Source organism: Talaromyces proteolyticus (assembly GCF_021365285.1).
Source record: "Talaromyces proteolyticus strain PMI_201 chromosome Unknown BGW36scaffold_3, whole genome shotgun sequence".
In the NCBI taxonomy this organism is placed as follows: Eukaryota; Fungi; Ascomycota; class Eurotiomycetes; order Eurotiales; family Trichocomaceae; genus Talaromyces; species Talaromyces proteolyticus.
The window spans coordinates 2,690,011-2,714,847 of NW_025764279.1; the positions used below are offsets into that span (position 1 = coordinate 2,690,011).

The following is a 24,837-nucleotide window of genomic DNA, read 5'->3' on the forward strand; positions in this document are numbered from 1 at the left end:
ATCGAGCGAGTAAAGACAGAGGTTGGTGGGGCTGGGCATCAACATAGTGCCTTCTAACGTAAGTAGCACTGCCCTCCGAGACACCATTAATTCGCTTATATACCGTACTCTTGGAGTGCACTTATTTTTATACTTGATAGATCGTCCAAAAAAGAATAGAATCCAAGGGTAAGAACTTCCATATTGATTTTAATAGCCTGAGGTGGCCAAATCATATGACGTCAGACGACTAGACCACAACTGCGACTAAGAACTAAATACTCAGGCCACAAGTACTGTAACATCAAGAACAACGAGAATACATATTGATATCAAATTACGCGTAAATAAACTCCTAAAGCCTGCTTTTAGCCCATTTCCCAACCCTAACCCAGAGACCAACTCCAACGAGACAAGCACCTTGCCATGTGCAAAACTCTTTCAAGTGACAGAAGCAAGATTGAAAATTATTACAATAGAGTATCGTATATCAGGTTGATAGTGCAATGTCCAAGTAAATTTAGTTCAACGTGCCCGGCCTCTCCAAGAGCCACGACCAGGACGTCGTCCACCACGATTACGAGCTCCGCTATACTCTGGGCCGCCGTCGACAAAGACATCAACATCTTCAAAAGTTATGCGCCGCATGTCATCACCACCAGGTTGATGGTGCTGTTGAGAGCCCCTGCGTGAGATCTTGGCGAATTGATTCAGGCGCCTTTCCAAAATATCCTGAGATACTGGAAGATAGTATATTTTTGGCTTAGTGTGTGTTGACAAGAAACGTTCGTCCAGCGCTTTGAAGCCTTCGCCAGCCTGTTGTTGAGATTGAGGTGCTGAAGGTAGAGCCTCTCGCTTCGATCCCAGGTCATGACTCTGGCGAGGAGCGGTAGTTTTCGGTGCAGGCGCGGAAGAGGTGCCACGGGATTCTTGTAGAAAAGCCTCGAACCCGTTATCAGTCCTTTCGTAGACAACCTCCCACCGTGTACTGCTACCTCGGCTCTGAGATGCCAAATCTTGCTCAGTCTTGACCCACTCGCTAAACTTGTCCTCCGGTATGAAATCTGCCCACAGAGGCTTGCGGTCACGCTCGTTGGGCCACACTGCACCATGGATTCTGGATCTCACTTTCGATGCAGCAGACACGCTTCTGAAGAGAGCAAAGCAATGTGTCTTTATTGGATCGAGAAAAAATTCAAGTAATACATTGGCGTCACTACCATGCTCTGGTGAAGAAGCAAGAGATATTAGATGGTTTTTGAGGCTAGTCGGTTGTAATGGTCTCATCAAATCTCGTATATACACGGCAGACGTAGCGGCATGAAGCGCAGCTTCTACCGGGGCCTCATCTTCTGGCGCAAGTTGCTCCGGGGATGGGGTGCGCTTTCTCTTTTTTTTATCAGAGACTAAGTCTTTGAATCTATGGTCCGGACGTTCAAGTGGAGCGTTGATCCTTTCGCTTGTTATTGACTGGGACAGTCTTTCTGGGTATTGGTCTTTCTTATCAAATGTCTCCACCTCGATTTGTGCTTGTTCTGAAGCTTCAGGTCTGGTGACAGGTAGCTGATCACCCTGTTCATCCCGACGTTCAGGAACCACATCTTCCTGCAGAATAACTTGAGGGGTCCTATTGTCCACTTTTGGTTTTTTGATAGTGTCGGCCGAAGGAGGTGGACTTTGGCTCCGGCGTTTGCGTTTGCGCATTTCTGACTCTGCTTCTGAAGGAGCTGACACAGACGGATCTGTAGTCACTGGAGCTTCAGCAGGGACTTCGAGTATCCTTGCTTCGTCCTTTTCTTTATTTTCAACGTCCACTATTTGTTGTGAGTTATCTGCTTCGATCTCCTTCGCAGCAAAAGTAGGCTCTGTTGGACGTGTCGGTGTGTGCTCAATCGGCGATGGCTCGTCAACTTTATCAACTTGATTTCCATCTCGGGCAGCATTGTCGGGATTAGCCACAGGTTGAGTATCCAAGGCGACTTGGTCCTGATCAACCTTTGGAGGACTAAGTTCCTTCTCTGTATGAAGCGACTCGGTTACGGATTGCTGCGATCCAGCCGTTTCATCCACTTGCGGCGTTTTCTCTTTTGCCTCCTCATTTTTTCGCTCGTCGGTAGATGGCTCGGGGACATTCTCTTGTGAAGTAGGCTCTTCCTGAAGCTCTGAATCTAACTGGGTAAGTTTGTCAACAATGTCTTGCTTCAGCTTCAACCCAGTTTGCGGCACGCCGCGACGCTTTAGTTCCGCTTTGAGCTCGGTGACTTTCCACTTGCTATAATCAGTCATGGCGACGCGATGCTGATTGCATGCAGTTGAGCATTACTTGCGGTGGGGATGAGGAGGTAATAAGGTCAACGCGACAGACTAGCAAGGCAGACCATGGGCGATTGTGAAGTATCAACGCTTGTGCAATAACAATCATATCGCCGCGACGCTCCTAGCTTTTTCAAGGAAGGAGTGATAGGTAAGCCAAGACCGCAATTGCGCTAGTCCACTACAGGCTAGTGTATATATGTTTATATAGTCTAACTGTATGCGGCTAGTACAGCATGGGGTAAATTTTCTTCCAATCAGAAAGGGCATTCATGCTCTGTAGAACTACAACAATCAGATTATCAGAATAATCATGTGTCGTAGCAAGTGAAATTCACTCATGACAGTAGATTGACATGCCTTGCTTTGTTCAGATACCCTTGTAAAGCACTCTTTCTTCCCATTCCCATTGAAAGGAACCTTCGTGTTAGTACACAGATTATCGTCAGCCACAGACAGGGCCAGAGTGCCAGGGTATGTGAATGGCGCATTATTAGACTGTGGATGGTGGCAGTGCTTAGTGAGAATCTGGGCCAGTCACAGCAATCCTGTCAGGGCTATAAATATTACTGAGTACTGGCCCCGCTCTGGTGGCCCCTGCCGTTGGTCATCGGCTTCTTGCAGCATGTCTTACGTGGTCGCCAGCATATCTGTCACCTGTAACGTCCGTATATCACGAACTTCGCACCTCCGTCCTCGCATTTCAACGCCTCCCTCGTGGAACCGCAGCTACATCGTCATATCGGCATCGTCGGCGCAGATAAAGTAAGACGCGTCGCTGTTATTGGAAGCCTTGTCCCCACTGCGACTAGCGCCCCAGTCCGTGGCTTGGCTTCAGGCACCTCTTTCAGCTGCGGCCATTTTATTTTAGTATTACAGCAGACCCCCCGGTGGCTTTTAGGTTCCTCTCTTTATCCTGCGATCTCTCAGATCTTTTTTGCACCATCCGACTTAGAGCACCCTGCATGCAATCATGCTTTTTCTTGAACGGCGACTATCGATATCCAATATATCATGGACAACATGCAACACGACCCTGGAAGATGACATGAGTACGGAAACATATCGATCATAGTGTCCCCCGATCGTCCTGGTCGCTGACGATTTGTCCTGCTTTAGTATCGGAGATCCCACTGTGGAATAATGGGATGACCTTCCATCACTTGGGCTTGATCCTCTGTGGTGCCTTTGGCCTCGTCGCAACATGTTGCTCCGTATTTCTTATGTTCGCCCATGCTTTGCATTACAGCAAGCCCCGGGAACAACGCCAGTATGTCATACTCCGTCACACAAGCACTGCCGACTTCATTAAACACTAATAAATACACCATTATCAGTATCATTCGAATTTTGTTCATGGTTCCGGTCTATTCTGTTGTCTCGTTCTTGTGCTTTTTGTACTATCGCAAATCCGTATACTTCACAGTTCTCGGAACATGCTACGAAGCTTTTGCCATCTCCGCCTTTTTCACGTTGCTGTGCCATTACCTCGCTCCCGATTTACACAGTCAAAAGGATTACTTCCGTGGAATCCGACCGTTGCCTTGGGTCTGGCCACTCAACTGGTTCGCTAAATGCTGCGGAGGGGATCGTGGGTGCTGGAGAACGCCGCGAAGCGGTCTGACGTGGTTCAATGTGAGTCTCGACTTGTACTCTCGGCAATGTTGTGCTAGGATTAATGTGGGAAATCTAGGTGATTTGGATTGGGATTTTCCAGTACTGCTTCATCCGCGTCTCTATGACTGTGGTGGCCGTGGTCACCGAGGCATTTGGCAAATACTGCGAAGCTTCTCTGAGCCCTGCATTTTCACATGTTTGGGTTAGTATCTGTCTATGATTCACCTTACCTATGACTGACTCAGTGTTGTTCAGACTTTAGTTATTGAGTCCATCGCCGTCTCTATTGCCATGTATTGCTTGATTCAGTTTTATATCCAGATTCGCACTGATGTGGCCCAATACTCACCATTTTTGAAAATTCTTGCGATCAAGCTTGTCATCTTCCTGTCTTTTTGGCAGACCGTACGTTTCTTTAATGCCCATCGTCGAATTAATTTGACTAATGTAATCCTAGACTGTTATTTCCTTCCTGACCTCTTCTGGGGCTATGAAACCCGGCGAAAAGGTGGGAAATCAAGATATCAAAATCGGCATTCCGAATCTGCTTATCTGTATCGAAATGTCTATCTTTTCGATTCTACATTTCTGGGCGTTTGCATGGCAGCCTTATCGATTGAAAACCCAGCAGTCTTCCGATAATCCTCAATACGTCAACGGGAGAGTCGATTATCATGGCGGACATTTGGGCATCAGAGCGTTTGCCGAGGCATTCAACCCATGGGATTTGGTGAAAGCCGTTGGACGGGGCTTCCGCTGGCTTTTCGTTGGCTACAAGAAGCGTACACTGGACTCCAGTTACAGGGACCAGGAAGGAACATCATTTTCACTCAAAACTTCAAGCGGGCCTATTCCACAAACAAGTATGCCAGGTCCTAATGTTACAGCTTATGGAGGTGCACAGCCTGGGGATATCCAACTTCCAGGTGCTCGTTATGGACCGTCTGGAGAAGAAGGCGAGGAACTGCTATCGCATGCTCAGTCTAACCCAACCTCATACTATCCAGCACATAGCGACGTTGGAGTGGTGCATGGCTACTATGATGAAGAGTCTCATTCCGGGCGATACTACGGCCAACAATATAACGACACGCAATCATCGACCGACCTATCAGCAGCTGAACCCCGACCAATCTCCCCTCCTCAGCACTACAAGCCGTACAATCCATCACACGGCCCTTAGCAAATGTCTACGTCTTGAATGATACGCTATGTGTAATATTTAAAGCATAATGAACCTGAGCGCCCCGAAAAGTGAATGTTGCTGACTCAAAACCCACCCGTGTCCTCTCTGGCTACGACACCAAGCCGATACGACGACAACGACATTTCTTCTCTTCTATAGCTAGCAGCGATGACCATGCCAGCTCGTGTAATTATTTATTTTGCTATTTATCAGGGGTGACTGGTCTACCTCTTTGCATGTGATCAATGGGATTTCCTAGATCTTTTATTTTTCTTATATTTTCCTTTTTGGTTCTCGTGATATCCCACGCGTACTTTTTGAGATCAGTTGATTTGTTTTTTTTTTTTAATTCTTGGTGTTTTGTCTTGTTTTTTAGGAGTTAGAGTTCTATTTGTCAAATGGAAAGGCTCGGCATACCAAATTTACCACCAAGCCATCAATATAGAAATTGGTCATCGTCAATCGTTCACAGAGTAGCTCACATTGAAACTTTTCTCATGTCCTACGTGGCTATAGTATGCTAGCTTAGTTTATCGTGTACTCTAATAGATTGCAATCATACATATTAACTGATACACCGGACTCATTACAGAAGTTTCAAATGTTGAATATAGCACCACAAAATTGAATTGAGTATAGGAGCCCTCCCATATCAATATTGATGGTATTTGAAATTCTTCACATTGTGTATACGTGGGATCCCAAGTCTGTTTTTAATCTGACTTAAATTAGTATAAATGCAGACTAAAAGCAGAGGACCTTAATACTATATGCAGACTTTTGCCATATAAGTGTAGTCATAAGCATGCAGCATAACGCTATAAAAGCGTATTTGATGGATTTGACTAGCTAAAAGTATTATCATCTATGGGATTTTTGAGACTATTGAGAATACTACTATGGATATTGTCAAACCAGCCCACTGGAGCCAATGTTGCCAAACATACTGTCACGCTCCTCGTCAAGCCTAGAGTGTAAAGCCAAATGAGCTTTGCGTCCCCCAGTCGCTACATTCTGCTTCGCATTCTCCACTATTGACAATTTCTTGCCCAACTCACGTATGTGTTTGACATTATTACCCAATTCTCCAAGAAGTGTCACCAGCGCAACATCATTCTCTTGTGCTAGACTCTCCACTGCGAATGATTTCGCATCCTGCGGTGTTAGGAGCGAGAGGTCCGAAATTAGAGAGGAGATGTTGCGAAGAATTGGATAGGAATATGTTAGGCTTTCAGATGTTTGTCTGTTGTTTTCTAGGTTGATATTATCCTCTAATGACGATGAGCGATGGTTCTCTAAAAAGGATTTGATTAGATGTATGCGAGATCCGAGTGTTTTAACGGCATTAAGGCGGGTTGTGAAGTTAGCGATTACTGCACATGAAGACCCGGTTAGACAACAATCTTCAAATCATAATTGACACTGGAAACCTACGGTCTTCATCCTCTAGAGACAATGCAGTCGAATCATCGTCTTCCAGTTCACCACCGATTTCTATTCCTGTTTTCTTGGTGTTAATCTTTGTGAGTGCTTCTTCAGAAGCAGCCTTTGCCGATTCTTCATGAGCTTTAATGGCCATAGCATTTCCACCACCCCGAGCCACGAAGTCGACACTAATCATCTCAGCATCTCCAGTCTCTATTGAGTATGGAAGCTCGCGGAAGCGGATATGTACGCCATGGTCTTCACCATCCAACTGCATCGCCCGATCTGCGTCAACAATATTTTCTCCTTCGAAGATACTCTCATAAATTGTCAAAGGCAGCTTGGCCCCGTTCCCCGACGTTTGGTTTATTTGGGACGGATGAAATGCGAGGAGAACGGCAGATTCGTTGTATTCACGGAGCAGTTGTCGATGAATGCCGAGCTGAGACGGAGAGGGGCCAGTCGGAGGGGTGATAGTGAACCATCCAAGTAAGTCAAGCGCTGGAGATTTGTGGACATCCTTGACTGTTTGGAGATTAGAGAAATTATTAGAGTCCCGTAAATGTCAGGATGGAATTCGGCTTATCGCACATTGTTGTAATCTATCAGCAAACCAGGCGGAGTGAAGGAGAGTCTCATCGTTATGGCCCTTCGTTGTATGGCATTCAAATGCATACTCCAAGCTGACTTGTCTTCCCTGTTGTTGACCTAGTAATGCACCCACAATAGGGCCTCGTTGCTGTCGGGCGGCATGTCTTGTGGCGTAATCAGAGATAGTGAGAGGGATTAGAGGATGGAGAACAACATGTAGGCCCGAGTCGGAGGGTTTGGTTGAGATCAACGGGTTCGCCTGGCTATCAGCCATGATGGTCTATATCCTATTCACAACCAGGATACATATAGATCAGAAATGAGCCCAAGTGAAGGACCGTAGAGTTTTGCAGAAAATGATCTGGGAGTAATACATACACAATGCGGAGAAGGCGGTCCCGCTTTGGCTATGTTTGCTTCGTTTGCACCAAAGCTCCCCGCATTCCCAAGCTGATGCAGCCTCCATATGCAATTAGCTTCTTTTCTCGCGCTTCTGTCAACTTGCTGCTGGCTTTGTTTTATCTTTACTTTTGCTCGCTCGTTATCGAGTTAACGCAAACCATGGCTACTACTCCATCGCCCTACTATGCGGTAAAGGAGAATCTAGATGCCATCCTTGCTGATCCGTCAACAGCCATTGATGTGCCTTCGATAGAAAAGCTGAAGCTCGAAATTACCCGGAATACAGATACGGTTGTACCAGCGTCGCTCATAGCACAGATCTCCCAAGTGCTTCCTGTGCTGCAGCATGATCCTACTCCGCTGACGTCTCTTGGGATTAAAGCCACAGCATTCCTCACGTTCTCCGATCTTCAAGCTATCGACCCGCCTGTTAATTTACTTGCTGGCATTCAAGCACCATCGCCACCAATTAATATGCTCGCATTATCCCTCCTTGAGAAAGCCAACAGCTCTCCTAGTGATGCAGCCATAGTAGCGGGAAATTCAGAGTTGATGGCAAATTTGGTTGAGTTGTGGCTGTCTACTTCGACAACAGAGGTCGCTCAAGCTGCATTCGACGTTTTGTGGTCGTTATTGGAGGTGGATCATATCGGGAATGAGACTGGCGAAGGTTTTCTTCAGAGAACTGCTGGTGGGCAAGGCCTGCTTTGGAGAAGGCTATTCAGTGATAAGAGCATCTATGGTCTTTTTTTCACTATATGCAGTCTCTATGATGCTAGACAAGAAAGGACGCTATCGAAACGAGAAAAATCTGTTGCGCAAGGCCGGCTTCTCGAATTCATCGTGAAAGCCGGTACGCTCCGCTGGGATGCCATCTCGACTTCCCATGCCCCTGAAATTGAGTCCAAATATGGAAGCTCCAGCTTGTTACATTTCGCCGTTTGTCAAATGATCGACACCAGCGATGTCTTGATGCATATGACACTCCTGAACTTTCTTCGAGATCTAATAGAAATTGAAGCGCCGGGTCTAGACATATCCAGGCCCGCTCACCCGATTTCTCCGTTCTCCTCTCGTGCCCTCGACTTTTTGGTGGAGCAAAAATTACATCAGAAAATTCTCAAATTCTACCTTGACCCTTCACAGGTGGACCCCATTGACATCACGTTCCTAGATAGTCCGATCACGGCTTATGTGGCACAATATTCACAACTCTACCCTAATCATCTACTACAAAATCCACGTGAAGTTCTTGACAGCATATTATCCAGGATTCATCGGTCGTTCTCTATTCCGTCCGCACAATGGGCACATGGACAAGTTCCGATAGGCGATCTGTCGATCTTGGCCTCTTTGCCCCGAGTTATGCTCGTTGAGGCCAGCCAGAGGTCATTGAATCCTCTACAAGCCATTCCATCTAATCCTCCAAATAAGGACTGCTTTAATACATTGACAAAAGTTTTCCATGGGCCACTAAAGAGCTCTGCTACTGTGCTGGGTGAAGCTTCGACAGATATGTACAGAGAGGCAGTTTCAGCACGTACCCTTTATTTCGCATATCTCAATGAGCATGCTAGTTTGTGGAAAGATATCACTGCTTCTGCAGATATTGTCTCTATGAAGGATGTGGCACTTTCCGCTATCGCATTGATACGAGGAATTGTTACCGCGAACTGGGACGTTTTATCAGCAGATAAGGCCCATCAAGTTCCAGATACGTCAGCATTCAAGCTCCCTTCTGAAGATGAGCTGTCCACAAATGGCCCTGGAAAACTCCCAACTTCTGGGCCATGGGCTATACTGACACCTCCTGCGTTGACAACCGTTCTTCCTTACCTTTTCAAGCCACCACTTTCATATAGCAATTTTGTTGCTGGCGGGGTGGGAGATGTGGACAGTGCGGTATGGAGAATGGCGACGGCTAAGTATGATGTACTGGTAGACTTTTATAACGCTCTTAAAAGATCTTCTGATCAAGTGGACGGGTTTGAAGATATTATCAAGACCCTGGAGCAGCGTGTTAGAGATGGTCCCCAAGGCCCCGTGGTACAGGTTGGTAGCCGCGTTGAGGCCTTGGACTTATAGACATAGCAACACACTCAATTCGATAGGGAGCGACGCAACCTAGTCTGTTTCACGTAATAATTGGAAATGAACATATTTCTATTCAGTGGACCAGAAACTGTAAAAACTTCAAGTTATATCTACTCTAGTTGCCTAATGCCTAAAAGGGTCTAGCCCTAAATGCCGCATTACCTGTAGAGCCAGGGCGGTGAAAGTGAGCATCATAATATTTTTCGCCGACTCATCTAACATTGCCAAGTACAAAAGAGCATCACCCTCCTGGACTTTGAACGAATATGACTCCATAAAACATACACTTCTGTTGAAATTTGGCATTTTCCTGGCGCCAACTATTTTGCTCCTTCGACTTTCCTCAAAAACATATTACGTCGAGAATGTCAGGCATATGAGGATTCATTACTAGCTGCTGTTCTCCATTCCCTACCGATCGCATCCAGTTCACTGCCACCATCATCAATCACAATGTCACGCGCCGCTGCAAAGGGTGGCAGGAAACCTTTACCGCCAGGCTCGGAATTTAACTGGCAAAAGGTGCCAGGCGAACTACCCGAAACAGCTCCGACGCCTCTATTTCCTGTACGTTCATGATGTCTGACTTGGAGAATTTTTGGTTGCCTCATACAAAACCATCGCGTCACGTGAAACTGACATTTCGATAAGGCATACGAGGTTCCTCAAGTAGAGAAATTGCAAGGCCGAGAAAAAAAAGAAGTGGAACGTTACCGGACGTTGAGGGAGCACTTTCATAATGGGCCTTATTATGCCGTTGTCAATGCAGCCAGTACTTCGGCAAAACAAGGCACGAAAGAGAGAGCTCAGTTCGACCCATTTCATGGTATGCAGTCATACAGTTCACGATATCAAAAAAGGAAGAGGACGATACCTAAAATCGCCGGCCGAGAATATAGTGAGTTTTCTTCTCCATTTCGCTTTTTTTGGAGTTGGAAGAAAGGACTAATGTATCCCGTTTCAAAACAAGTCGTGAACTTCTTCCCTCGCGAGTTATGGCGTATTGTCCGTCCAAATTACAAACCAGACCAGTCACATACTGGGTTTGCAATGGCAAGTGTTTCTAAAATGCGAGCTCAATTTGAAGACGACGAAGAAGATGAAGAAGACAACGTGGAGGAAGGGCCGTCTAAGCAGCAAAAGGGCGATAATGACGATGTAGATGAACAAGACGATAAAAGTGTCGATGACGAGGAAGATAAGGAGAACGAAGAAGAGGATGACGAATTACGAGACGACGACTTCTCAGAAGATGATGACGATATGGGTGGCGATTATAATGCAGAACAGTACTTCGATGCTGGGGACGATGAGGGCGATGGGGATGGATTTGGCGATGGCGGTGGAGGAGGGGGAGGGGGAGATGATGACTTTTACTAGCACAGACACTATGTTTATCTATGCATTATAACTAGGATACCCAAACACGTTCGCATCTACGGCGCCATAAGAATTTACACAATCAATGAATGATTGGCGGTCGCATGGGTTGACCTTGATCAGACGCGGATTACATGCCGGAAGGTTAGATAGCTATGAATACCTTCTGTCTCTTCATAGCTTTTTCAGAGTGATTAGGTCATTAGAAAGAGAAATATTTTACCATCTTCCTGCTATATTTGCGTTATTGGTGTTGTAGGCTTCAGATCGTGATTATCATTGCCCAAAGCGGACAGGTTTCGACGAAGCCTATATCCCCAGAGCCGCGACTATTGGATTTTAAGGATATGCATTAAAATCTCCAATAAATGGATATCAGGCAGATATGACATCATTTGCACATTTCCACTTGCTTATGACTGATGCATGCCATTTTGGGGGAGATATCCTGGGCTCGGATCAACTGGAGCGCGATTAGAAAATCCTCCTCCGACACCGGTCCGGGTATCGATATAGCGGCCCCGCCATCGATTGATATATGGTAGACCCAGCCCCGATGTCAAGCCCAAAATAAACGATATTCAAATATACAGACAGAGGGGCAAAACTGATTTATCAAAGAATGAGTGTGGAGACCGACAAATCCAGAACGGCTCTCGTACTATATGGCTCTGAGACGGGGAACGCACAAGAGGTAGCTGAAGAACTCGGTCGTACCGCAGAACGTCTGCACTTTGTGACACATGTTGGAGAATGCGATAGTGTCAAAGCCGTGAGTACTGCTTCTAGTTGAATAGAATAATCAACTGCTGACTGGCTTCCCAGGAATCATTATCTTCGTACTCACTAGTCATCTTCGTGATCTCAACTACTGGCCAGGGCGACTTCCCGCTGAATGGACGTGCTTTTTGGAAATCGCTGCTGCGGAAAAGATTGCCTGCAACGTTCCTCAACGGGGTTAACTATGTTCAATTTGGGCTTGGGGACAGCTCATATCCAAAGTAAATACGATCGTCTCTCATCAAGCGCTCACAAGACCAAACTAACTTGTATCAATACAGATTCAACTGGGCGTCGCGCAAGCTTCGCAAGCGGCTGTCTCAGCTAGGTGCAAATGAAATATATCTGTGTGGAGAGGCTGATCAGCAACATCCGGAAGGGTAAGTTTCTTGGAGTCGAATCCTGAGGATCGTTATCATAACTTTGAGTAGACTTGAGGGTACGTTTCTTCCATGGGCAACCGAGTTACGCAATCATCTACTCGTGGAATATCCCCTTCCGGCTGGATTACAGCCTATTCCGGACGATGTTCAACTTCCACCCAAATGGATCCTAGAAGAATCAGACGGGGCCCCCGTCGAAGATACGACCGAGGTTGTGCCACCGTTAAATGCATCTTTATCTGAGAGTAGCGAGCCACATCTATCTCGCTTTGAACTAGACTCCAGACCTATCCCAGACACACTAACAGCTACTTTAACTCAAAACAAACGCGTCACTCCCGGCAATCACTGGCAAGACGTACGACACATATGTCTGACTGTTCCAGACATGATATCTTACTCACCTGGCGATATGATATCAATTACACCGAAGAATTTCTCTGTAGATGTCGATATGCTCCTTGAAATGATGAAGTGGAGCGATGTTGCGGACAGGCCTGTTTCATTTGTTCCTGGTTTGGGTCTGCGAAAGATACCACTGGATGAACTGCCTCCTCCTCCCATTCCATACCTTACCGCTGGGGAAACAATTTTGTCGCCGCTGACACTTCGTCTTCTCTTGACTGAATACCTAGATATTCGAGCTATTCCGCGACGTTCCTTCTTTGCCAATATTGCACACTATTCCACTGATGAAATGCAAAAAGAGCGTCTTCTAGAATTTACGAACCCAGAATTTATTGATGAGCTGTGGGACTACACGACACGACCACGGAGGAGTATTTTAGAGGTCTTGCAAGAATTCGATTCTGTTAAAGTACCTTGGCAACATGCCGCAGCTGTTTTACCTGTTCTTCGAGGCCGACAGTTTAGCATTGCTAGTGGAGGAGATCTCAAACGATTGCCGAGCGGAAAAGATGGAACCAAGTTTGAGCTTCTAGTTGCAATCGTTAAGTATCGCACTGTCATCAAAAAGATTAGGCAGGGTGTTTGTACCCGCTATCTATCAGTTCTAAAGCCGGGGAGCACGCTCAAAATTCATCTGCAACGTGGTGGTCTGAACCCGACATTGGAACAGCTTACGGGCCCTTCGGTGCTAATTGGACCAGGAACTGGTCTAGCACCACTTAGAGCAATGATATGGGAAAAAGCTGCCCTTGTCAAAGCATCTCTGGGAAAGGAAAATAATTCTTCACCTCTTACTGTGGGAACTACGGTACTCGTTTTTGGCGGGCGTAACCGCACTGCCGATTTCTTTTTTGAAGACGAATGGGAACATTTCGAAGAAGAAGGGTTAGTGCACCTACAAGTGCTGACAGCCTTCTCTCGTGACCAGGAGGAGAAGATATATGTTCAAGATCGAATACGTCAAAACACCGACCTATTCTTTAAGTTACTACACCAAGAACACGGTTCTGTTTTTATTTGTGGCTCATCAGGACGAATGCCAGAGACGGTCAGGGAAGCTCTGGTTGATTGCTTTGAGAAGGTTAAACCATCCAATACAGAAGGCTATAATCGTGAACAGGCGGAACAATATCTCACAACTATGGAGAAAATAGGAAGGTACAAACAGGAGACATGGTGAAAATAAACAACCTTGGGATATGCATCATCGATAAGACATACTGTAATAATACACACAAAATAGAAAACTATCCATGCCATGAAATCCTTAGGATGCAATTTCATTTCCCTCACAGCAGAGCGCAAAGCAAAAGCTCGAAATAAGACCAGCTCTCTAGACAATCTAAAATATGAACAATAACAGCCTGGATCTTCGTCTTTTCTGGTGTCACGATGCCGTCATGATGTGAAAAATGCAATTAGTCTTACATTGTGTTAAGATCTAATTCGCCGTGCTTGACCATATCTCCTGAATGGAGGACATACGATCTCGAATTCAATGTATTTGGTGTATCAATGTAGGGTGCATATATCAGCTTTCCTCTCTAGTCTTTATCGGTTTATTTAACTACTAGTATGAGACTGATAGTGCAGCTCGGAAAGTCTGGTCATATTTCAAATTTTCCTCATTTATTTTCTTTTTCAATGCACAAGCTGGAATCTTTTCTAATTTGTGCAGGTAAACTGCAGTGATGTGAAATTAGAAAAATTCGAAGCCGATATTGCAAATAGCACCAATGGAGACAACAGTAACTTCAATAGTTGTAATTACAGCTCAATTCGTAATATTCTCATTTGCATGTCATTGACACGAAGCCCAGCCCAAAACAAGCCGGGCCAGTCGGACATTGCTTTATTTTTCCAACTGCCTGCTTCCTGGAAAGATATTCCTTAACTCGATCCAGCCATTTACAAAACGACCATATAGAACAAAACGCCACCGACACCGTGTCCAGAATTTGAGTTGAGAACTTTCCCAAAATCGTGACTATTCCGAGCCAACCATTTCTCCTGTTCGGTGAAATTCAGAATCGAATGACTCCTTTCTTTTGTTATCTTGTTTCCCTCGCAGATAAATTTTCCATTAACGGACCTATTCGAAGGAAATATTCAATCACGAAGATCGGGACACGTTTGTGATCTTGACATGAGGGAGAAATGGCCGTTATTAGAAGAGGGGAGCTCCGGCCCATGCATGGTAACGGCAGCAGTTTACGCGGACGACCTGTGGAAAGTCCTTCAGTCCAATAATTTTGACCAATAATGTGTATTTACCCCTGACACCTCCATCACAACACCCATGGAACTGAAGAAAGGAGAACCGAAGGCTGGAATGATTCTCGGTGGCGCATCAACTAGTTCCCATCTATGGGTTTATTCCTGTTTGGAAATGTCGTGATTGCCTGTTAGACACGGACTATTGGCAGATTGAATCAGTATCGGAAATAAAGATATGGATGCAATGAGAATATCAAGAGAGAGAGAAAAAGGAGTAGCAAAAACACACGTGGTGACACCAAGGAGCAGGGCCTGGCAGTCTTTCCATCGGTGTCACTTTCACCTTGAACAAATCTACTCGGCTTCTTCTGTCAAGCTGGTGACAAATACATCAATCGATGTTAGAAATCAAAGACTGCAGCTCATTATTCGACGTTATTTACTCGGGACAAATCCCAGGCACTCTAACAAACTTGCATGGAACACCGCATATGATTCAATTATTGCCGCATATATGTACAACACCCTGGTTCCAGCGGCTTGGTTGACTCTTACCTAGGTATGTAGGAACCACACGCATCAATGAAATTTTCCAATGCGAACACAACTGGTCTCTCCAAGCTCAAGCTCCTCCGAAGGAACTACGGAATTCAAATGTTGCACAGAGCTTATTCGCTGATATCACCAAGGCTCCGTATCAGCACCCAACATGTCACCATTATACCACAGTTTTCCATCGGTATCGAGTCCACAACACTTGCAATATCAAGAGGATCCATTCATGATTTCGTTATCGGCTGCAAACCCCGATGGGTGGCGCCCTACTGGACAACGTGCATTTTGTTATTGTGATTTTAGGGGGATAGTCAAGTAACATCAAGGGCAGAGATTCATAGCAGCACTTCTATTGAATCTGTATGCTGAAAGAGTTATTTGTGACAGGCCCCTTTTATTCCATGCACGAGGTTATCGGAAAACTTCCTACCCTCCGGACGCAACAAGCCTTAAAAAGAGCAAACTGTCTTTTTCCTTTGCGGAAAGACAGTCCGAGTGCCACCACCATCACAAAATTCTTTCTTTTCTAGAGATCTCGCGTAAAATTCTCGGGATTACCGTGAGGGTTAAAGTTTAAAAGAAGACGATATCGTCAACGTGTGGAAGAATACCCACATCCTCTAAGGTATGTGTTCGTTCTGAGGTGTTTCAGCATATGATTGTATTTGATTATTCTAACATTGATTTCCACAATAAATAGGGTGTTTTCCTACTAAGATTCTCGTTCCTTATGGGGGAGGAAGAGCTTTGTTCCCGGTATGAAACGGTCCAGTCAACTACTCAAATGGACTTGGTTATTCTATGGGCTTCATTTGAATACCGCTTTACCATATACCCCAAGCCAGATTCTCTTCAACCTAAACGAAAATCAGACAGCTACTAGTCCCCTCGACTACTGGGGGCAATGGCGAGATCACGAATTTCAACCCTCTCCGGATAATTGGCGTATGCCTTTTTACACTGTTTTTCTCGACAGATTTGTAAATGGAGATCCTTCAAATGATGATGCAAATGGGACGCAATGGGAACACGACATTCTGTCAAACCAGTTCAGAAATGGGGGCGATGTCCTAGGCCTGGTTGATAGTTTTGATTATTTACAAGGAATGGGTATAAAAGTATTATTACTGTCTTGCTCCTTTGACCAAACAAATCATGCTAATGGAGTGTAAGGCTTTGTATTTGGCAGGTATGCCGCATATAAACCAGCCCTGGGCTGCTGATGGTTACTCTCCTCTTGATCTTACATTGCTGGACCATCATTTTGGAACGATAAACGACTGGCGGACAATGATCTCCGAAGCACATAGAAGGGGGATTTATGTAATACTTGAAAATACAATGTCAACGTACGTGTGTCACATGAGTTACGAAGTTAACAAGCAGGTAACTGACTTTTGTAGCATGGGGGATCTTATAGGCTTTGAGGGATTTGAGAACACCTCCGCGCCGCTTAACCCTTGGGAATATAACTACATATGGAAAACATCCCGTCGTTATCACGATTTTCAGCCTAGCAACGAATGGCTTGAGGAGTGTGAATGGGAGTACCCTCGGTTCTGGGACGATTACGGCCGTGGCTTAATTGAAACTACCTTAGTCAAGGGATGTCGCAACAGTGAATTCGATCAGGTGAGAGCTACACATATATTTTTCATGTCATTTATCGATGAAATACAGAACTAACCTGAAAAAACAGTATGGCGAAGTGGCATCATTTGGGAACTATGACGAATGGGAACGACAGATTACGAAATTCGCTTATGTACAGGATCGTCTTCGAGAATGGAGACCAGACGTTTTACAGAAGCTGAAGCTTTTTTCATGTATTACAATAGCAATGCTAGACATAGACGGTTTTCGCATCGACAAGGCTATCCAGGTGACGCTTGATGCACAAGCAGATTGGTCAGACTCAATTCGTCAATGTGCACGGCGTTTCAACAAGACCAATTTCTACATCCCGGGAGAAATTGTATCAGGAAATTCTTTTGGTGCTCTTTACGTCGGTCGCGGTCAACAAATAAATCAAACCAACAACAACATGACGGAGGTTGTGGCCATAACCAACTCGTCAGCCCCTGATCTCCACATAAGATCAGCGGAGAAAGTCGCTCTGGACTCTGCTGCTTTTCACTATTCGTTATACAGGTCACTTACTCGATTTCTCGGGTAAGTTATTCCACTGTACTGTAATTTCTTAAGGCTGACTTATAGGACAGAATGGATGGTACTTTTGAGGCTGAGGGAGATCCGCCTACAAATTTCGTAGATTTATGGAATGGCTTAGTGCAAACAAATGACATGGTCAACACGAATATACGCAAATTTGACCCTAGACACCTTTATGGGGTGTCAAATCAAGATGTTTTTCGTTGGCCGTCAATACAGAACGGGACCGAAAAAGAAGTTCTCGGTCTTTATATTGTCTCGTTACTAATGCCGGGGTCGCCAATTCTTTTCTGGGGAGAGGAACAAGCGTTTTATGTCCTAGACAACACTAACGCAAACTATGGTAAGCTCTATACTCATTTACTCAAACTCAAGGCTCATCTGCTTAAAGTGTTTGGACGACCCCCCATGACATCTTCTCTAGCGTGGCAGCTACATGGCTGCTACAAAGTGGGTTCAGTGAGGTATAACAACTTTCCAATCGACAGTGCCTTGTATGGTTGTATGGATGATAATGTCAGCCTTGATCACCGAGACCCCACTGCCCCGATTCGGGGCATATTAAAAGGAATGTTTGAGATGCGTCAAAATTACCCTGTTCTCAACGATGGATACTACTTGCAGCAACTTTCGAATATGACATACAATATTTACTTACCTGGAAGTAATGGAACCTGCACTGAAACAGGACTTTGGAGTGTTCTACGCTCACGGTTCGAGGACACGCAGGACTTTACAGGAATAAGGCAAGGTAATCAAAGTATTTGGCTGGTTTATCAAAATGATAACCGTACGATCAACTATAAATTCAACTGCTCTGACCACCATCGGGCATTGGTGTCCCCCTTTGACGAAGGAACCACAGTGAAAAACCTCTTTCCCCCATTCGAAGAATATACACTGGGATCAAGTACTCATAAGCTAGGGTAAGCCGTCATTTGTCTCTTTCCTAGACAACTTAGTTCGGGTTGAATGGGGATGTCTTTGACTAAATAGAATTTAGGCTTGAAGGTTCGGATAAGCTCAATGGCTGCCTGAATAATCTGACTCTTCCAGCATGGGGATTCAAGGCATTCGTTCCAAAGGAAGCCTTCATTGCACCCTCTTCGTACATAACTAAATTCAGTCCAGGCCACGACGCTCGTATTCTTTCAACAGTGAAAACGGGTGAAACGATATCCATCAGCTTTCAGTTCTCCGAGGAGATGGATTGTAATAGCATTACTGATGGACTTTGGATTTCTTCGACTACTTTGTACAACCAATCTGCCCAGCTTGATAAGGGTTCAGTTTCATGCCGCCCAGTTCTAGAAGACCAGATGTTATCTTGGCAAGGAGCTTTCACCGGAATGTTTAATTATACTATTGAACTGACAAATGTCTTTCATGGTGTTCATGAAGTGGTCCTAAAAAATGTCACAAATAAAGGCAGAAATCGCACCACCAATGTAAGTACTTACTTATTTGAGGCTTCGATGAAACCCACTAATATTTTCGAGGCTGTGGATCATTTTCTCTTTCGAATAGGCTCTGCAGACAATCCGGTGGTGTGGCCCAGCAAAGCCAATTATAGCAGAACTCTCTTGTATGCAGACTCCTCGGACGATGGGACCTTATGGGTGTCCCATAAAGCTCCTGGGGCTGACAAATGGCGCTATACGTTGGACTTCGGTTCATCCTTCAGCCCATGGATGCCCTACACAGGTCTCAATGTCTCTATTCCTCCTAAAAATTGGTCCAGGGCCGCATTACAAGAATGGGATGGGGAGCATATTATGGTACAATATTGGAATAGGCTTACCGGGAGTAGCAGTCATTACCAACATGGTGATCTCAATTGGAATGACAAGCCACCACGAAGATTTCCCAATTTCTGGTTGCAAGGGGAATTTAATCAATTTGGCTATGATTCGGGATATCGAAACAAAATGCACCTTAGCAACCTCAGCGGACAATGGGAGTTCAATTTTATGGCTGAATGGCCAACTCGTGTGGCATTGAATGCATGGGGCATGAACGATGATGGACAACCTGACAATGCCCAAATTTACGGTGATATAGATGGTGATATGATTCTCGATCGTATACCGCCTATTTCATTGTTGAGTAATTTCATTAATGTCACTGATCCTCCTCCGTGGCCATACCTATCATGGAAATTGTCTCTAGATGACGGTAACATACGATATTGGACCACACCCCAGGGCTCACAGAAAGTTCAACTGGCAATATATTTTTGTTTTGCCTTTGTTCCACTCCTGTCAAGTGCCACAGCAGTTTGGGTGTATCTGAAAGCTTTCTATCAGGTCAAATTTAATGACACCGGTGTCAAGCAACAGAAACATCGACCAGAGGATGGTCTCGTGAGGAAAAGTCTAACGAACATTCAGTCAATGGAAATAAAAAGTATCGGTGCAGACTGGGTGGAAAAACTGATCGGTCCATTCTCTCAGACGTCTACGCTTGCTAATTCCGCACATGACCAAGCTCTAAATGCAGACGCCGGCGACTTGCGCAGAACTGTTCTTTTTGCCACTATGGAATATGAAATCGAGGATTGGGGAATAAAAGTAAAAATAGGTGGACTCGGAGTAATGGCTCAGTTGATGAGCAGAAATCTTGGCCATCTAAATCTAATATGGGTGGTTCCGTGTGTTGGTGGAATCGAGTATCCTATTGACCGAATGGCAGAACCCATGAGTATCACAGTCATGGGAAAGACTTTTCAAGTCCAGGTTCAATATCATACTATTCGAAACATAACATATGTCCTTCTGGATGCGCCGGTTTTTAGGGCTCAGTCCAAGTCCGAACCATATCCCGCTCGCATGGACGATCTCAATTCCGCTATATGTTATTCTGCGTGGAATTCGTGCATCGCTGAAACACTTAAACGGTTTCCAGTCGATATTTATCACATTAATGACTACCATGGTGCAGCTGCACAGCTTCATTTGCTCCCTGAAACGATTCCTTGCTGCCTATCCCTTCACAACGCGGAATTCCAAGGCCTTTGGCCTATGAGGACTGACAAAGAGTGTCAAGAAGTTGGCCAAATTTTCAATTTGCATCCGTCTATTATTAAACGGTACGTGCAATTTGGTGATGTCTTTAACTTGTTGCATGCTGGAGCAGCTTACTTGCATATTCATCAAAATGGATTTGGGGCTGTGGGCGTATCGAGGAAGTATGGCAAACGATCATGGGCAAGGTATCCCATTTTCTGGGGTCTAAAAGAAGTGGGATCCCTACCTAACCCTGATCCCTCTGATACTGCGGAATGGAAACGAGGAGGAGAAATCGAACGAGCCGAAGTCAACCCTGAATTTGAAGCAGCTCGTGCGGGTCTAAAACAGAAAACCCAAGCGTGGGCTGGACTCGAGCAAATATCAGATGCTGAACTTTTCGTTTTTGTTGGCAGATGGTCGATGCAGAAGGGTATTGACTTGATCGCGGATATTTTTCCTTGTATCTTGGAAAATTACCCCAAAACGCAACTCATCTGTGTTGGACCTGTCATTGACCTCTACGGTCGGTTCGCAGCCATCAAATTAAACAGGATTATGCAGATGTTTCCCAAAAGAGTCTTCTCAAAACCGGAATTCACGGTTCTGCCTCCGTATGTCTTTAGCGGCACCGAATTTGCGTTAATACCTTCACGCGATGAGCCCTTCGGACTCGTGGCCGTTGAATTTGGAAGAAAGGGGGCTTTGGGGGTTGGCTCACGGTATATATTAAGCTTATTCTACATATTAGATTTCTCAAAGCCCATGCTAATATGGTAAAGGGTCGGAGGCTTAGGACAGATGCCTGGCTGGTGGTACACCATGTAAGTACATACCTTCGCCTCAAGTCTATCTAACTAATGGATAAAGTGAATCAATGACAACCAAGCATCTAATCCACCAATTTAAACAAGCTATTCAGGAAGCACTCAATTCAAAACCTGCAGTTCGAGCTATCATGCGTTCTCGATCTGGAAAGCAGCGTTTTCCTGTGGCGCAATGGGTCGAGGAGCTTGAAATCTTACAATCAGAAACAATTGAAAAGCATCATAAATATGCCAAATTCCAAAAGCTTGATCGGCAGTCACTTATTCGAAACAGTCTTTCCCGAAGTCTCAGTAAACGACTAGCAAGCGAGGCTTCGACCGACAACGACGAATCAAGAGAAGGCCTGAAGCAGACCGATGCTCGCGCAGAGCCTGGGAGACAACGACCAACCTACCATAGGAGAAAGCTCTCCCAGTCGCTCAGTTTCCTTGGTAATACTGCACCTCAATATTCATTGGATGAAGAGGACGCATACTGCCCTACCGATGAACATTCACAATCAAGTGGTAAATATACATTGCGTTTTCCTCATTGTGCTCAATATGAAAGAAAGAAAACTAATAAACTGTTAGACCAGCCGTCTGAATCTCGAAGAAACGGGGTATTATCTATTCGGGACGGCTCAACGTGCAGTTCCGAAGTGAACTCCCATAACCCCTCAGGGGTAACCACACCAATCCCTGCAGTATCCGAACATACCATAAGCCAGCCAACTCTAAATGACCAACTTGAAAATTCATCAAGCCAAGATCTACTGAGTATAGACAACGTCATCAGGGAAAAGACCAGTTTTAACCTGCAAAGCGTGAATCCGTTTTTCACAGATTCGACCCAAGTCTATGCCAAAAAGTTCCAGAGAAAGCTGAATCATCTCGATGGCAAGAATTCTGAGGATCAACTATGCATCGAAGAATACCTGTCTAAAAGTGAAAAAGAGTGGTTCAATCGTTATCGTGACATCAAGCTAGGTCGAAGCTCGTCAAGTCACGGAACTCCAACGTCATCAATTTTCAAAGTAAGAGTGCAATCTACTGCAGACAGTGACTGCACTTCTCCAACTGCCCCTGCAAGCTCAGAGGAAGAAAAAAATTGGGCGGATTTCGAACTTCCCCGAAATTATGTTCCCCCTTCTGGTCTAAGAAGACTCTTACTATACCGAATCGGTGACTGGTCATTGTACACAATGTTACTTGCCTTCGTAAGTAAAATATACTAAGATTGGCCATACACATGCATCAATAAATTAACTCTGTTGCAGGGTCAAATTATCGCCGCTAATTCCTACCAAGTGACATTATTAAACGGTGAAATCGGAGAGCCTGCCGATAAACTTTATATTATTGCCAGCATTTATCTCGCTTCATCAATTGTGTGGTGGATATTGTTTCGCTGGTTGAAGTCCATATTTGTACTATCGTTACCTTTCCTGGTAGGCCCTCTGGCTCGGACCGCTTGACCATGAACTTACTCTGAAACGCAGCTATATGGATCAGCGTTTGGTTTCATTGGCTTCTCTCCCCTTGTCTCTAATTCATTAGGGCGTTGGTGGATGCAAAATGTTGCTACCGGGCTTTATGCTGCTGCATCTTCTAGCGGGTCGATTTTTTTTGCCCTCAACTTTGGTGACGAAGGTAAGAAAAGGAAGCTTTTAGGCGTGTGTTATCTTTAATAACATTCTCTCAGGAAACTCCCCTGTAAAATCCTGGGTATATCGAGCTTGTGTCATTCAAGGGACTCAGCAAATATATGTCACCTTCTTATGGTACTGGGGAAGTAGGCTCGCTGCTCATTCCCAAGCAGGGTCTGCTCAGATTAGTTTAGCAGACTCAAACCCAAAGCTTCTTATTGGAACTGGTATAGGTATTGCAGTATTCATGTGGACACTTGGTACCTTCCTTTTTCTGGGTTTGCCGGACTACTATAGACAAGCTCCTGGCAAGGTGCCGTCTTTTTACAAATCACTCCCTCGACGGAAGATAATTTTGGTATGTTCATCATGTCTTTTATGCATAGTTATTTATCTCATGAGTATCTAGTGGTTTTTCTATGCAGTGTTCGTCCAAAACTACTGGTTATCTGCTCCTTACGGTCGGAATTGGCTATATCTGTGGTCTAGCAAGCATGCACACACATGGGAGATCATCGTCTTGGTGCTGTTCTTCTTCATTGGTATTTGGGCAGCTATCCTGTGGGTATTTAGTGTCTTATCAAAGCGGCACGTTTGGTTTGTGCCTATTTTTGCGATAGGGCTAGGTGCACCCAGATGGTGCCAGTTACTTTGGTCCACATCAAATATCGGGGCCTATGTACCCTGGGCAGGTAGTCCTCTTGCCAGCACACTTCTTGGACGAGGTCTGTGGCTATGGCTAGGAGTTCTTGATGCTCTACAAGGTGTTGGTAAGTCGTCTTCAAGAAATTTCAAGCAAAATATTCGAAAGTACTAATAACCAAAAGGTTTTGGCATGATTCTTCTTAACACCCTAACTCGATTCCATATTGCATTCACGTTAATTGCAGCACAAGTCATTGGCTCAGTCGGCACTATTCTTGCACGCGCCAGTGCTCCAGATAAGCTGGGTCCCGGTGATGTCTTCCCTGATTTCTCAGAGGGAGTTCATATCGCACTCTCGAAACGGGACTTCTGGCTCTGTCTATTATTCATATTATCTATAAATGTGCTCTGCTTCTCATTTTTCCGCAAGGAACAGTTACAGAAACCTTGACCACAAGGAAGCTATGAGCGTCCATGTCACATTTTGCATGCACCGCCATCTTCAATGTTGGTGGTATACATACTCATTAATTGATCTTCACGGGATCTCTGTTTCTAAACAGACCAGCTCTGGATATACACACCATCATGTATAGCCAGGATGCCAAGTGCTGTTTTATATATCTTCAGCCTATATTTTTAAAAGTGTTTTTTATAGACCGCATACATATACTTTTCGTTATCAATTTAGAATAATCCTTGTCTAATGTATTTGATTCCGGGATTATCTCAAGTACTAATGTCATGGGAATGCTGATGATAAGCACGATATTTGCAAAAATAAATTGACTTTAACGCAGTAAATATAAAAAAAATCCGACATTAACTAACGTCGAATTCAGCATTGAGACCGCATAGTTGGAGAGCAATTTCGTATGGGAATATGTGAGAATAGTGTACTGAAACGTCTCTTAACATGTGAAGATGGTAATTTATAATAAGTTAGGGCGTAAAATTCTCATTTATAATTGCTCTCAATAATACATCGAATCAAATCAAGACAATCGCGGGTTTAGGAAGGAGACGACAGATAATCCGATTGATTCCAATCGTGTCACATTCGAGTTGGGATAGACAACGATAAAAGGGATCAAAGAAAAAAAGCATACAGGCTCCAATATGGTGGTAATTCCTAAGGACCGCGTTGAAAAGAAATAATATCAAACATACGCCACTTGTTTTGGATCCAAGTGACGCGAGTCAAAAACTATCACCATACACTCCAGTTTT

At 44.8% G+C, this 24,837-nt stretch overlaps 7 protein-coding genes across 7 annotated transcripts; 5 read left to right on the top strand and 2 right to left on the bottom strand.

Annotated features, from left to right (window-relative positions):
* Positions 1 to 504: 504 nt before the first annotated feature.
* BGW36DRAFT_356604 (uncharacterized protein) lies at positions 505 to 2,265 on the bottom strand (the record flags this gene model as incomplete). The annotated part of the gene is made up of 1 exon (XM_046213793.1): positions 505 to 2,265. One exon carries the CDS (start codon positions 2,263 to 2,265, stop codon positions 505 to 507), a length of 1,761 nt encoding a protein of 586 aa, XP_046075861.1.
* A 1,000-nt stretch (positions 2,266 to 3,265) lies between these two features.
* BGW36DRAFT_424761 (putative DUF300 domain protein) lies at positions 3,266 to 5,092 on the top strand (the record flags this gene model as incomplete). The annotated part of the gene is made up of 6 exons (XM_046220015.1): positions 3,266 to 3,344; positions 3,412 to 3,562; positions 3,630 to 3,927; positions 3,986 to 4,111; positions 4,165 to 4,314; positions 4,367 to 5,092. The coding sequence occupies 6 exons, from the start codon at positions 3,266 to 3,268 to the stop codon at positions 5,090 to 5,092; spliced, it is 1,530 nt and encodes a 509-aa protein (XP_046075862.1).
* An 800-nt stretch (positions 5,093 to 5,892) lies between these two features.
* On the bottom strand, positions 5,893 to 7,462 carry BGW36DRAFT_372951 (putative COP9 signalosome subunit 6). Its single transcript, XM_046215531.1, has 3 exons — positions 7,112 to 7,462; positions 6,530 to 7,045; positions 5,893 to 6,468 (listed from the first exon to the last, which is right to left on the bottom strand). Exons 1-3 carry the CDS (start codon positions 7,383 to 7,385, stop codon positions 6,005 to 6,007), a joined length of 1,254 nt encoding a protein of 417 aa, XP_046075863.1. The 5' UTR covers positions 7,386 to 7,462; the 3' UTR covers positions 5,893 to 6,004.
* Positions 7,463 to 7,597: 135 nt separating this feature from the next.
* Positions 7,598 to 9,683, top strand: BGW36DRAFT_372952 (uncharacterized protein). The gene has a single exon (XM_046215532.1). The coding sequence runs from the start codon at positions 7,673 to 7,675 to the stop codon at positions 9,596 to 9,598; it is 1,926 nt and encodes a 641-aa protein (XP_046075864.1). The 5' UTR covers positions 7,598 to 7,672; the 3' UTR covers positions 9,599 to 9,683.
* A 132-nt stretch (positions 9,684 to 9,815) lies between these two features.
* On the top strand, positions 9,816 to 11,220 carry BGW36DRAFT_372955 (DNA-directed RNA polymerase III, subunit Rpc31). Its single transcript, XM_046215533.1, has 3 exons — positions 9,816 to 10,174; positions 10,259 to 10,505; positions 10,578 to 11,220. Exons 1-3 carry the CDS (start codon positions 10,061 to 10,063, stop codon positions 10,985 to 10,987), a joined length of 771 nt encoding a protein of 256 aa, XP_046075865.1. The 5' UTR covers positions 9,816 to 10,060; the 3' UTR covers positions 10,988 to 11,220.
* A 389-nt stretch (positions 11,221 to 11,609) lies between these two features.
* BGW36DRAFT_395118 (putative NADPH-dependent FMN/FAD containing oxidoreductase) lies at positions 11,610 to 13,738 on the top strand (the record flags this gene model as incomplete). The annotated part of the gene is made up of 4 exons (XM_046217999.1): positions 11,610 to 11,759; positions 11,813 to 11,988; positions 12,049 to 12,147; positions 12,199 to 13,738. The coding sequence occupies 4 exons, from the start codon at positions 11,610 to 11,612 to the stop codon at positions 13,736 to 13,738; spliced, it is 1,965 nt and encodes a 654-aa protein (XP_046075866.1).
* Positions 13,739 to 16,088: 2,350 nt separating this feature from the next.
* On the top strand, positions 16,089 to 24,286 carry BGW36DRAFT_459186 (putative alpha-1,3-glucan synthase; the record flags this gene model as incomplete). Its single annotated transcript, XM_046222041.1, has 15 exons — positions 16,089 to 16,448; positions 16,504 to 16,673; positions 16,734 to 16,962; positions 17,030 to 17,502; positions 17,553 to 18,428; positions 18,506 to 18,950; positions 19,002 to 21,229; positions 21,290 to 21,331; positions 21,378 to 21,841; positions 21,908 to 22,533; positions 22,594 to 22,764; positions 22,816 to 22,966; positions 23,019 to 23,320; positions 23,372 to 23,732; positions 23,790 to 24,286. 15 exons carry the CDS (start codon positions 16,089 to 16,091, stop codon positions 24,056 to 24,058), a joined length of 7,167 nt encoding a protein of 2,388 aa, XP_046075867.1. The 3' UTR covers positions 24,059 to 24,286.
* Positions 24,287 to 24,837: the final 551 nt, after the last annotated feature.

Coding starts and splice junctions, on each gene's coding strand:
- BGW36DRAFT_372951 (XM_046215531.1), bottom strand. CDS start 7,385: ATGGCTGATAGCCAGGCGAACCCGTTGATCTCAACCAAACCCTCCGAC. Junction 7,046..7,111: donor TGCTGATAGATTACAACAAT/GTGCGATAAGCC, acceptor ATCTCCAAACAG/TCAAGGATGTCCACAAATCT. Junction 6,469..6,529: donor GTCTCTAGAGGATGAAGACC/GTAGGTTTCCAG, acceptor CTTCATGTGCAG/TAATCGCTAACTTCACAACC.
- BGW36DRAFT_372955 (XM_046215533.1), top strand. CDS start 10,061: ATGTCACGCGCCGCTGCAAAGGGTGGCAGGAAACCTTTACCGCCAGGC. Junction 10,175..10,258: donor CTCCGACGCCTCTATTTCCT/GTACGTTCATGA, acceptor CATTTCGATAAG/GCATACGAGGTTCCTCAAGT. Junction 10,506..10,577: donor AATCGCCGGCCGAGAATATA/GTGAGTTTTCTT, acceptor TTTCAAAACAAG/TCGTGAACTTCTTCCCTCGC.
- BGW36DRAFT_372952 (XM_046215532.1), top strand. CDS start 7,673: ATGGCTACTACTCCATCGCCCTACTATGCGGTAAAGGAGAATCTAGAT.